This window comes from Mycteria americana, chromosome 2 (assembly GCF_035582795.1).
Source record: "Mycteria americana isolate JAX WOST 10 ecotype Jacksonville Zoo and Gardens chromosome 2, USCA_MyAme_1.0, whole genome shotgun sequence".
Lineage (NCBI taxonomy): Eukaryota > Metazoa > Chordata > Aves > Ciconiiformes > Ciconiidae > Mycteria > Mycteria americana.
The window spans coordinates 165,571,866-165,585,186 of record NC_134366.1 but is presented as its reverse complement, the minus strand read 5'-3'; the positions used below and the strand labels follow the sequence as shown (position 1 = coordinate 165,585,186).

The 13,321-nt window shown below is 38.0% G+C and overlaps 1 protein-coding gene across 2 annotated transcripts in view; it reads left to right on the top strand.

Annotated features, from left to right (window-relative positions):
- The window catches only part of ADCY8 (adenylate cyclase 8), a 132,529-nt gene that overhangs the window by 50,870 nt on the left and 68,338 nt on the right, over window positions 1-13,321 (top strand). For both annotated transcript variants that reach the window (XM_075495274.1, XM_075495273.1), the window contains exons 3-4: window positions 1,806-1,936; window positions 4,655-4,766. In XM_075495274.1, the coding sequence (XP_075351389.1) occupies window positions 1,806-1,936; window positions 4,655-4,766 (243 nt within the window). The remainder of the gene's footprint in view (window positions 1-1,805; window positions 1,937-4,654; window positions 4,767-13,321) is intronic.

Below are 13,321 nucleotides of genomic sequence, written 5' to 3'. Positions count from 1 at the left end.
TGAAACCACCCTGAAAGCAGGAGATTGACTGAACCTTCACAATTAAACATTGACGGACTCTTACAGGAGCTGGGAGTTTTGAGCAGTTCTAGAAATTCCCAGATGCAACTCCTGCTTTGTCTAGTCCCATTTATACGTTCAAGTGTGTTAATTAATATTCTGGGTGGAGTGTCCCATCCAGCACCTTTTCTAGGTGATTCCTGCTGCTGAAGTGATTAAATTGTGCATAGATAAGACATTTGTAAATACCCAATAGAAACTCTCCTTGCAGAAATGGTCTATGGAACTAGTCTTTTGTAGGTAGATATTTAAAAAATGTTTAGTTATGTGGTTAAAATAAAACAATAGTGATGAATTATGTAGGATTGGGGTTGTGACATGGGATTATGGGCCAGTCAGGTTATAAGAACTGAGTAGAACAATAATGTGAGGAGTCTCTGCTGACCTAGCTGAAGACACTGCCATGAGGACCCTTGCAATGGAGACTCCCACCACCACCAGCAACCAACTGTACTTTTTGGGAGATTTGAGACTGGCAAACATCCCAATAAATTAGTTTCTTCTTTCTTGACGGGCTCTCTGCCGTGAATGTCCATACAATGAATGAGTGAAAGCCTATCTGCTCCCTTAGGGCCTAAAAGATGGCCAGGAGCAGGCTGTCATCTGCAGCACAACCCATTCTCCCAATTGCCACATGCCTTTGGGTGTAGGAGAAAGCTATATATTCCATGAACTACTTTGGTGGTTGCTGTTGTACAGCCCTTACTGTATTATGTGAACAGACGTGAATCCATTATGGGACAGGGAGGTCATACAAAGCCTTTGGGAAAAAGAACAGTCAGCTCTGGGTCAGCAGAACAGCTCAGCCCACAATCTGTCCTGGGGGGATCTTCAAAAAAGAGGTGAAGTGGGCCACGAGCCATATGAGTCATCCTGGAAACCCGCTTCACTGACGCATATAAATGCTTATTTCTGAGATTACATATAGAGTTTTCAAGGAACTTTGAAACCCAGTCCCGTTTGTCAAAATGATGTAAGCACTTCAATGCCACAGACTGTTGAGAAGACTCTGAGATTCCCAAGTCACTTTAAAACTTAGTTCCTGTTAACTATTGTAACCCAATTAACGTACAAACTAGTCTATGGCTAATTCTTTCCCATAAAACATTTCTTAGGTGTGCATTAGTTTATATTATCCCTGTCTTTAATCTCTGACAGTACAACTAAGATTTGTCTAAATGCTGTCCTTTTCACTAAGTGAAGAGGAGTCAGGTTCCTCTGTATATTTTTTGCTTTATTTTTTTTGCTTTATTTATTCTCTAGCTTTATTATTAATTATACAGTTTATGGATGCTAAACACACGGTCTGTAAGTTCTGATAAATAAGTAAGAATAAAAATCTGATCCTACTTGCTGCTGAGGACTTTCAAATTCCTCTGGCCTGTATCTGTTAACTAAGCTACCACTGCCTGAAATGCAGTGCTTGATATGTTCATAAGTGATGTTTAGCGAGAAGCTTGTAATGGAGGTAATAAATAAGATGGATCTTTAAATAATCAACATATAAGCTTAAAACATCAGAGGGAAGAATGTCTAGGAAGGGAAGGAGAGAGAAGGGTCCATATTCCGGACTCAGGTTGGTAATGTAAATTATCACAAATGGTCTGAGCTAGAATTTTTAGAGGGGAGGGTCACATCTTAAATTACCAGTTATCCAGTTCTTTAAATAGGGGAGAGCTCAATCAGTTTCCTGTGAAGTACTAATTCAGACTGATGCTGACACTTTGGTTTCCTCTTTGTTTTAGGAACGGCTGGTGCTCTCTGTCTTACCACGCTTTGTAGTCCTGGAAATGATAAATGATATGACCAACGTAGAAGATGAACATTTGCAACACCAGTTTCATAAGATCTACATTCATCGTTATGAGAATGTCAGGTGGGTGGAGGAGCCTCTCTTTAATGTTTAAGGTCTCAGGTGCTGCTAAGTGTCTCTTGTTTGAGGGTTTCCCTTCTGTTGCTTTATTCATTCATAAATTAGAAAATTAGTGTACATTTGTTTAATCCCTGAGCAGATAAGCACTTTGGTGCCGCCTTTTACTCATCAGGATGGCTGGATGCCTTTGCCATGGCAAGACCCATTTGAACTGAACACTGGGCCTGGACCATTTGTGTATTTTTTCGCTTTAATTAAGTGGTCAGGGTTGCACAGAAAGGAGAGCCCTGCCTGCATGTGGACACATATTCTACCACAACCTTCTGGTTGACCCCACACGCTGAGAAATGAGATGGAGACTTGTAAGATGCTCTCAAAGATGTAGACATGTCATGTGGCTCCTCTGTTTAGTAGTCATTTTCATTCAATCATTCTTATTATCAATTTCCTAATTCCATGTCCCTTTTTTATTCCCCTCTCTAAATTTTGTGTATCCCTAAATTAGTTAGTGGGAAGGTGATAGTTATCCTATGAGCTGCTACTCAAAGTAATAAGTCCTAATTGTACATTTACATCAGAATGATCAGCTTCCACTCCATGACGTTACAGAATCTCTGATTTTATTGTGGTTCCCGACCATCAGAATATTTAGATAAGCCAATCATATTTTCCATAAGTTTGTCTCAAACCACAAGGGCAAATGATTGAGTGGCCATCACTGAAGGAAGTGAAAAATAAGCATCCTTGGATATGATGGGAGATGGTTTGCTAGGAAAGCATGTACTTTGCCTTTTGATGAAACCCAGATATAACTTTGTCTGGACAAGTTCGATAAATGTAATTTGAACTTCTGCAAAACAGTAAATTGATCATCTGCTTCTTCTGTGGCCTTGCAGTAACTCAGACATATTATTTTATTAAATCTGGTGGAAAGTATCAAGGACCCTTACATAAGGTTTGAATTGCCCTAAATTAAAATGTCTTCCATTAGCCTTTTTCATTCGCAGAGTAAGTGTTGCTGTAGAATAATCAAAATAGGGAAAAGATGGCCTTTCTGTTTGAATGGAAAAGAGTTTTACTCAGGAGTGAAAAGGCAAAACATAATTTATGCTAGGAAGAGATTTAAAATTAAGATTCTGTGTGCTTTAGAGTACAGATACTGGTTGGTTCCTATGCATGCTGCCAAGGACTAGATCTTTTCAAAACTGAGTTTCACCTTATTTTTTCCTAAATGTTGAGCACTGAACACTACCTAAACCAATGTTATATGAATCCCTAAAACTAGTATCCCGTTAGTTTTTTTGGGTTTTGATAATGAAAACTATAGAAATTAGTTGTTTGAAAATCTTATTTTTATCAATGTAGGCTATTATTAATATTCATTCCTCTTTGGGTAGTTTGGTACTTTACCTTTTAATTTTGTTTTAAAAATCTTACCCAGTTTGTAAGCCTCTGACTTAATCCTCACCCAAACCCTTACCAGCCCATACATTTGAAGATGAGTTGAATTATCATTAGTCATATTTTATTTTCCACCTGATCATTACTATATTTATTGGTTACATTAGTGATTCTCAGACACTGTTAAGTTGTGATCTTGTTCAACACAAATGAAAGGTCATCAGCTACTCAGATTGTAACACCAGATATTAGTTGAGTTTGAAGTGCTAACAAGGTTCATTTGGGTTATTTCCAGTCTGTGCCAGAATGATAGGTGTCTTTTTGAACATTACCACTTTTTAAAGCAAACAATACTTTCCTTTCTTCAGCTGCCAAGTACTGAGCTATTACATGCTTCGTTCTGGGTGATAGCTTGCACACCACAGACTTCGTGCGTGTGCGTGTGTGTGTGTATGTTTCTCTATACTCCCATGTGCTCATCGTAGGCACAGTGAACAGCCAAAGTTACATGGCTAGAAAAAAATTCACTGGCTGCTGAAATATAGGTTAGAGCTCTGTTTGCAACTAGTTTGTTGACTAAGATCCTACCGTAACTTCAGGCACCCGATTTGATGCACCTAAATTCAAAGTACGATCACACCAGGCTCCCTGTGAAGTCAATGGAAAGAACAAGGAATCATCCAAATAAAGATTCATACCTTAAATAGAGGGTACTATACTTCTAATTCAGGTACTTCTGTCAAGTCCCTAAAATTGATGCAATAAAGCTGGCCTGAGCCTGGTATATATCAAGACTGTCGTGAATCTGTCTGTTGTTTTAGGATTTGAGTCTTGTATGGCACATAGATAAGTAAAGCCTGAAAATCACACTAAAAATTTAAATGGCTGAAGTCAAACCCACTGTAAAAGCAGCTATATATAAACCCACCCTCAGAGAACACTGTCAGATACTAACAGACAGCTGGGTGCCAGTTCTATCCGTTTATACAGCCCTCTATATTATGGGTGCACTACGCCTCAGTCTTCTCACTGATAAATGGGGACAACTGTGCTTACTAAAGCTTAACTGTATCTTCCTGAATGATTTGAAAATCCAAAATGGCATAACACACATTAATGGTAAAACCCTTTCTCATACTTGGTAGTATTTCTTTAGTCCCTTCAATATTTATATTCAGTACTCCAGAATCTCGAAAAGTCTAGAGCAAAGGTAGCATGACTAAAATGATCCTTCACTAGTAAATTACTAGAAGGTACCTTAGGACATTCAGTTATCAAAGGAAATAGACTGCAATATTAATATCTCTTCTTTTTTTTTAGCATTCTTTTTGCAGATGTTAAAGGATTCACCAACCTCTCCACAACTCTGTCAGCCCAGGAGTTGGTCCGAATGCTGAATGAACTCTTTGCCAGATTTGATCGACTAGCACATGTGAGTTAAACACACTTTATTTGCAAAAGGATATGAAGTCAACTCTGTATTTGGGAGCTTTGGGAAATACCTCTGATCACGTTGAACAATATTCATCCGGATTTTCCCCATTGGGATTTTATACCGCCATTGAGGTTGGAAGACACTGACAAGTTCTATCAAAAATGATAAGTTCTGAAAGTGAAAGCTCAGGTAGTCATCAGAACTTCGTGCTTCTGTAGTGCTAGACCAAGAATGCTATGAAAGCAGATCACCTACCACATTTTCTAAGGAAGTTTTATAGTTCTGGTCCTAGCTGGAAAATGAAGGGTTTTTTAAGACCATAGCTTTATTTTGACTTTTCTTCTAAGAACTGAGGAAGATTAAAAGACCTATTCATTTAAAGGGCATATAATCAGCCATTGCAATCAGTCATTGCAGTGGTTAGTTACTAACAGGTTTTACAGTCTTTAGGTTGGATTCTATCTAACTCAACAACAAAATTAATGAAACAGAGTAGAGGAATTTATTGCATTAGGCAAATTAGTTGCTACTTAATTAGTACTGATTAGAAAAAAAGCAAAGCACAGAAATACAAGCAGAACACATGCTCAATTTTGCTAGACTTGCATTTTCTTTTCTTCTTTTTTATGTTTCTTTGGTCAAAGTTTCTTTTCGTGTGACCATCTTTAGGTGTCAACATCTGAGCTGGCTAATAAGGCTGCTAGTGTAGGCAATGAAGTACATTTAATGGAGTTTAGCTTATAATTTATCCAACCAAATGTAGGCACCTACTATGGGAAAACAGGAATTACGTTCTGAGTATCATTGACCATGCTGTTTACTATAAAGGGAGCCTAGAGTGACTTGCTCTGATGTACACGTGTACATCCCTCACTGATTGTTACACATTTCCAGTTCAGGGGCATGGGTTACTTATGCACATATTGCACAGGCATCCGTGAGACCCTTGGTGTCATCTCTTAGCTTGCAAATGAAAGTCAAGAAAGGCAAGACTTCCGTAATTATTCAAAGCTCTTTTGAGTCAGCTATTTTTATCTCAAATAGCAATGTGTTTTCTCATGTACAGAGCGATGCCATAACCCATTGCCTGGACACTGGCAAATGCAATTGACAATATTTGTTTTGCAAACAAAAAAACCTCATCAACTCTGATCTACATTAAAACCCAAGCAGGGTGAAAGAAGTTACCTCAGTCCTGTCTTTTAGAAAGCTTATAGGACTAATGTCTGCTTCTGTATGGCTTGACAAAAATAGCTACCCTAACTGAAGAAACATATTTTAAACCAAATTAAATGTATGTATGTCACAGAAATATTTTAGGAACAATATGTACACAATATGATATATTGCCTTGCTTTACATTTCAATTTTGCCTTACATTTCAATTTTACCTAGCATTCTTGGTAGAACAGATTCTTCTTTCATTATCATAAACCATATTTTCTAATAATTCCATAAACTATATTTAACCAATAGAAATTTTGTATAGAAGGACTAGATCCAATAAAGGAGTTAAGAACGAGGTACGCATTTACATCTAAAAGGGTAATCCAGAGAATCCTCCTTCACTTGCCACTTAACCCTAACTTAACCCTGAAGGCACTTCCCTGCTTGGTTTTAATATTTTATAGGAACTGAAGATTTTGCTTCTTTAAATGCCCAGAGATTTCCCCCTTCTCTGCAGTTTATCATACATCTCCTACTTAAACCTTCTAGAAACATTTCTGTCACAGTCCTAAACTCATAAATCTTCATAGAGAACACTGAATGTGCCCACATAGGAGTTGGCATCCAAAAAATGTAGGTTATTTTATGTTAAAGAAACAGTAATAAATATACCAGTTTGTCGAACACAGCCAAGAATTTCTTACCCAGAAATTTGCAGAGTTTGGGACGAAAGAACTTCTCTGTCTGAAAACTTCATCATCAGGACAGTCACCTCTCAAGTGTCCCAGACACTAAATTCAAGACTCTAGGCTCCTTCATGCATTTTCTTTCCTAGTCTGTGAATTTGCTTTTCTTCTATACATCATTGACTAGACTAATCCAGTTGTCTAGATCAATACTCTGAAAGGCAGAAGACACAGGGAAGAATCACTGCAGAAACTGAACAGATTTGACTACAAAGATTAGAGTAATCTAACCATGACTCATTAAAATATATTAAAAAGAAAGGCATTTTGATTGTGTTCCTTGTTCGTGACTTCTGAGACCTGAATGTCATGATACCTGCCTGATGTCCTGGCAATAGAGATGCCCAACAGCCCTAGAGAGGAACAGAAGCTCCACATGGCTTTTGGTGTTTCTGTCCAACCAAAGGAGATGAACTCTCCCTCTGCACTTTATAGGAAACCAAGACTCATCACTGAGGGTTCTGGACTCTTAAGGATGGGCCAGCTGCCTAAAATATAAGGGCCTAAATCTTGTATTGAACTTAACCTTTGCCTTTGGAAAATTTTGGAAGTGGACACTGACTGGTCCATGACCCAAACTTTAAGGACTTGTGATTTACATGGACTTATCATCCTACCCAACTGATATTGTGTGAAGCTTTCACACCTGGCAAAGGTGTATTTTTTGGAAAAATGCCTGGTCTTCATCTGAAGGTCCCAGGAGATGGAGAAATACTCGTGTATCTTGGGAGTCTATTCCAGTGCCTTAACACTCTCACTGCTAACTCAGTGTGGCTTGTTTCTCATTTGATTTTTTCTGACTTTGAATTACATCTGTTGATTCTTGCTATGACCTATTTTTCCTAGACAAAAGAACCATCTTGTAGCCACTGATTTTCTCTGGAAATACGTTTGTGTGCTTTGATCAAGCCACTTTTCAGGTTTCCTTTTGGTTAAAAGAAGCAGACCAAGCTCATCGTGAGGTTTTTTCTCTGTAAGATTTATTCCTTCAAAGAATTTTTGGGACTAGTTTTCTGGACCACATTCAATTTTTCAGAATCTTTTTTGAGGCATAGGTACTATCACGGAAAGCAGTGTTGCTGGATTAACCTCTGCTAGTGTGGTGGAGGCAGATCATCACCATTCCTCCTATTCTCTCTTTCCTTGATCACTGTCCAAAGATCACATGTTTCTGAACAGACAATGATCATAGTATTGTACTGAAATATATTATTTTTGTTTTTTATGGTCTTGCTGTCTCGTTATGACCACCATGCCTGCATGGTAATTGATCATTCTACCAGTCTTATTCCTTCTGCAAATGTTATTAGCAATGGTTTCATACTTGCCTGTAAATCCTTGGCAGGCCTCTTGGAAAGTGGTCTTTTCAAGACCTCCCTAGAAGGATCTTCCAGTAATGAGGATGACACATTCACATCTAGATTTCAGATCTGTCACTGAACTGGTTCTTAATCAGCTTAACCAGTGTTATCAAAACTCTTTAAAATAGACACTGTTACTCAAACTCTTGGGTTTTGCTAAGAATTATCATCAAAGCAAAGAAGTCAGTTGCAGAAAGCTTCAGGCAGTTTCTTTAGATTTTTAAGGAAAATCCTTATAAATCCTTATTTACTTCTAAATAAAAGTAGTATTTTATAATCCCATAGAAAGGATTGTTTGATCTGCTCTATCATCTTATATAAATCATATAATATTAAAGAAGACATTATTTCACATCTTAGTGAAGAATGTAATTTAGCTTAGTTTCTTGTTTCTCTTATTCAGCCTTTTTCTTGCACAATGAAGAAGCAATGAGAGCTCTGAGATTATTTTAATCTTCAGTCGGTTACATCAAGTATTATGACATATGTTGATGCATATAATTAATAACAATAAAGTCCCTCATATCTGTATCATTACTACACAACACTTTGAATAAAAATTAGAACTCAGCTCAGTATTTTTTATAAGAAAGAAGTGTAATATTATGTACAGCTACTTCCCCTTTCTAATCAGTCTATGATATTTGTAAATGATTTATAGTTATTATAGAGAAAAGTGACAGTTAGAAAGGAAGAAAAATAAGTTGGCATAAAACAGGACTGAAGAAAAGATTTCCCTATATATCCATCTACTGAAAGGCCTAAACAGAAACTTAATTAATATTAATATTTTCCTTAGGCAGAAATTTTGAGGAGAGAAGGGAAATAAGATGCCGTTCAGTAAGATACTTAAGCCTAAAAAAGGTCCTGCTTTGATGAAATAATAGATATTTTTGATGGTTTTTTTCTCTGCTTTCTCTGCAGTGCTAGATGTCAGCCAATACTATGATTTGTTTGTCATATTTCTAAATGTATTTACACTGTGTGTAGATGCAGTTTCAGATATGACAAAGAGGAAAGGGTAAAACCCTAAATGGAGGAGCAGACATCTGTATGCTTTGTCTCAAGAGCAGCTGAGATGTAGTCCAACATCACAGAGACCTAAAGATAAAATCAAGCTGCAGTGTTTTAGTTTAGACGCATGCACAAAGACTAACACACAGACAGTCTTAGATTTGAGTTTGGACCCATCCTTAATATGAAGCATTGATGCTGAAACAGAAATCTTCCTCTGAAAGATTAAAATCCATGGGTTTCATATAAGAATAAAATGACTGGCCTGTAAGACACTTCATCTCTTTACAGTCTCATCAGCTCTCATACAATAAACCAGAATAACAACGCTTCTTACTCAGAGGAACTGTAGATGCTGAATGGAAAATTCACACTTTAATATGAGCCTTTCCTCTCTTTATGTCACTAGCCTGGTGTTAGCATCAGAGTTATTTATGTAATCTAAATCACAGGTCACTTTTGCATATTAAAGAACTGATGATTTTTTCTTTTGCATATTAAAGAACTGATGATTTTTTTTTTATTCTGAGAGGTGGTCTTTTTCTGTAACCGTAGTCAAATTCTCTCTTGGGAGATTGCAGACAACCTTCCAAAAATCCCTCCAACAGTGTATTACCAGTCTTACTTGTGACTAGCATTTCCAGGGGTGGAAACCAGCCTAACTAGCAGGCTCCACTAGAATGCACCATGTATAGCCCCAGCACAGTACCTGCACCAGCTGGTATCAAAGAGGGAAGAGTGGAGGGTGTTAAAGGCTCTTTTGTCTCCTCAATAAGGACACTCCTGTTGCAGTGCTTTACTGTTCCCGGCCACATTTAACCTCTGAGCTGGCAGTGCTTTGTTCTTTTGTGAAATGCTCTTCAAGCACATAACCCGCAGGACTCTAGAGACTCCCTAAAAAAACCTGTCTGTTTAAGCATATGCCAGTAAATAAAGGTGTGGATTTCTTCATGTGTATATGTTTGGGGTACTGTATTAAGAAGCAGAGTTAACTGGATTATGAGTGTACGTATGTTATATTTAGTTAATTATAAGGGCATTGTATGAATTTTTAGTAACGGGAGGGAGTGAATGCTCTTTTTGCAGTGCTTAAATTCTAAGGTGTTTTCCCTCCTCACCAGTGTCAGTAATTAATTGTCGAGTACTAGTGAATAAACAACACTATTAAACAATGTTCTTACTAAAATTATGGTATTTCAGACTCTAAAGAGCCCAGTAAATCATCAAAAGACCTGAACAGTCAAATAAAACCCCAGTCCACAAAACAGTTTTAGAAGTGATAGTCTACAGGCATTTTATGAAAAAAGTCAGATGAAAATGACAGATTAAACAGAACTTCAGTTTCAAAATTTCTGAGTGATTCAGGAACTAAAAGTTATGTAAATCCAAACTTAAAAAAAAAAAAAAAGGTTGACTAAATTGGGATTTGAATGAAATGTAGGCTTCACAAGTATATTCTTGAGAAATGCCCGCCTCACCTTTTATGTATCTGCGCTCCTAGAAATTCCTAAGGGACAGAATTTCCATGCAGAATTGCTCCTGCCTTATCGGGAAAGAAACACACCTTGAATCTTTCTAACAGGGATTTCTGTGCCTAAAACCACTTACGGCATAATCTACTAATTAACACTAGCTGGCAAGGATGGTTGGTCACGAGACGTAACAGCCACAGCTGTTTTTCTTCCATAGTATGGTAAGGGACAGAAGTGTTGATATAATATATTCGAAACCTCACGCAGGAACATGCCTCAGTTCCTTCTGCAGCGTGAGACACCCCAAACCCATATTTTCTGTCAGCCTGGAGAAGTCCAAACCACCCTGCTATAGGCTATTCTAAAAAAGGAAAGCATTCCTTACATGATCTATTAAACTACGTAAAAAGAATTTACTATAGGGCTATATTTAGGTATTCCCCGGTCCAGGCAGAGGATGAAAGATTGCCACATTTTTCCCTTTATGTGTATAAAAAATAGAAACAGTCCTTGCAACCATGACCCAGACCTAGTTCTCCTTTCTGCCTGCATCACTGGACTTGAGAATTTCCCTCCATCTGGCTCTGTCAGGGTCCAAAGCGACAGAGCTGCAATAGGAGGAATTTGGATGGATGTCTCTCTCCAGCCCACCCCAAAACAGCCTGCTGATTAAGAACTTTGGCCTAGACCCCATTCGTGCTGAGAAAGGCCTTTCATCTAGGTTTCCTGTACCTTTGGCAAATGTTTCAGGAACTGAGCTATTGTACACAAAGGCCAAATCCCTGCCTCCTCCCACTCTGGCCACCTTTTAAAGGGAGATTTATGTGTATGATCTCTTTGTTCTGCAGTTCAGCCTCAGTAATTTCTCATCCACAATGTTCTACATTTTTAGCTGGAAATTCTAAAAATTGTGAATGTGGATTCTTCTGTGGGCTGTTCACTAGCCTACGGGATTCCCTTCAAAAGTAGGTGAAGTGACTAATTCACCACAGGCAGAATTGAAAAAGTGGCGTAACATAAAACACAATCACTTTTTTCCCCACGTCAGAAATTTCGCCCAAGGAAACAAGAAATATTAATGAAGTTTCTGACTGTGTCTTTCAGTAACTTGATATTTGAGCAACTCATTTCTTCAGCTCTTTATGCCAATTTCCTTTGCTTCCTTTCCAGTCACTAAGGGTGTATTTAATAAGCTTAAACATAAATCATCCACATGTATGAGGTAATTATTTATAAAAAATCTGTGCATTTTCTTTTGCTCTGGATTAAGGTGGATTGGAAAAAGATTTCTTACCAATTGCCACTGAATTAATCTAGAATTATTATTATTAATAGTTGAGTGTTTGAGTCTGCTCAATATCCCCAGGAGAAATTTCTACTGATTTCAGTTGATCTTGGCAGAATCAGGCCCCTTAATCTTTCACTTGTAGCAAATGAGAAGCTGCAAATAAGGGGGAAAAAAGCCCCTATTTGTGACATGCTGAGAAATTAGTTGATACCTTCAGTAAATGGCATTAATGAGTGAGTATGGGGAGGGGGTGTGAGGCTGATGGATACTGATGTGAACGTCTGTATAGTATCAGCTGTCATTTACATGCCCAAGGGCAACTTCTGGAATTGCTTATGGGAAGGGGAAAAGGAATAGAATAAAATAAAGAGAAGATCATAACAGCCTCACAACAGTGTAAGAATTTAACACTGTAGTATATCTGCTGCATCAAAGTTCCTGTATGGCCATTTTCTCTTATTTAAATAATTTACTCATTTTACGGTTTCTTCATACATGTATATTTTTCATTCATTTTCATTTAATATCAACTTGCCACTCTTAGATACTGTTGTGGTTAGATGGTTTTAGGAAGTGGGCTTGAGCTCTAGAGTGTGAGGAAAATCTTGAATGCTATTACTATCATTTTATACCACTGAAAAGTAGGTGGGCCCTTACAAAACTCAAGTCTCCAATTTACAGCTACAGCATGGCTACCCACATTAGCCCTGAATCTAATCTTCTTGTACTAATACAACTAGCCTGACAAAGCATCTAGTACAAACTGTAGATGTGATTAAACTACAGAGTTATCAGAGGGAATCGCAGGAGACCATGCAGTCCTCCTCTGCAAAGGCAGATACCATTAGCCCTCTGTCCTTCCTGGCAGTTGTTGAATTATCTTCTTCTAGCTGATAGAAAATCCACAGTTTACTTTTGAAATAGCTATAATGGGAATAATAAGGGAAGAATAAAAAGAGTAAGGACAACGTAGTCAGACTGTAACACAGTTCATCTTTAACAGTCATAATGATTTGACTAACAGGAAAAATAAGGAAGACAAGGAGTCATTTAAGTGCTTCTTGTGCCAATAGAGACACCCTGCCTGGCCCTTGCACCGCTCCAGAGGGACATACATCTTATATCACATCTGTTAGTCCTGTGTGGGTGCCTCACACACCCAGGGGTCTTACCCATGCACCATAAGCCTATGTGTAGACAACTGAACTGAAGCCCAGCCAATTGCTTTATGTGTGAGGTGAATCAGTACCTAGGCTTCACTGACTTCATTGCCTGACTCTCCTTTGACTGTCATGGCAGCCTTAACTGCTGGCTGACATATGGACACCTATATATAGTCACCTCTGTTTGGATATCTCACTCCGTAGATGACTTCCTGAGCTTTGGCAAATGAGCGTAGAGATGACGTATCATGACAAGAAAAAGCATACATTCATGTGCAGCTGAACAGATTTCCTGTGTCACACACATGCACTCACATTTGCATACATCAAACCCTCATTAG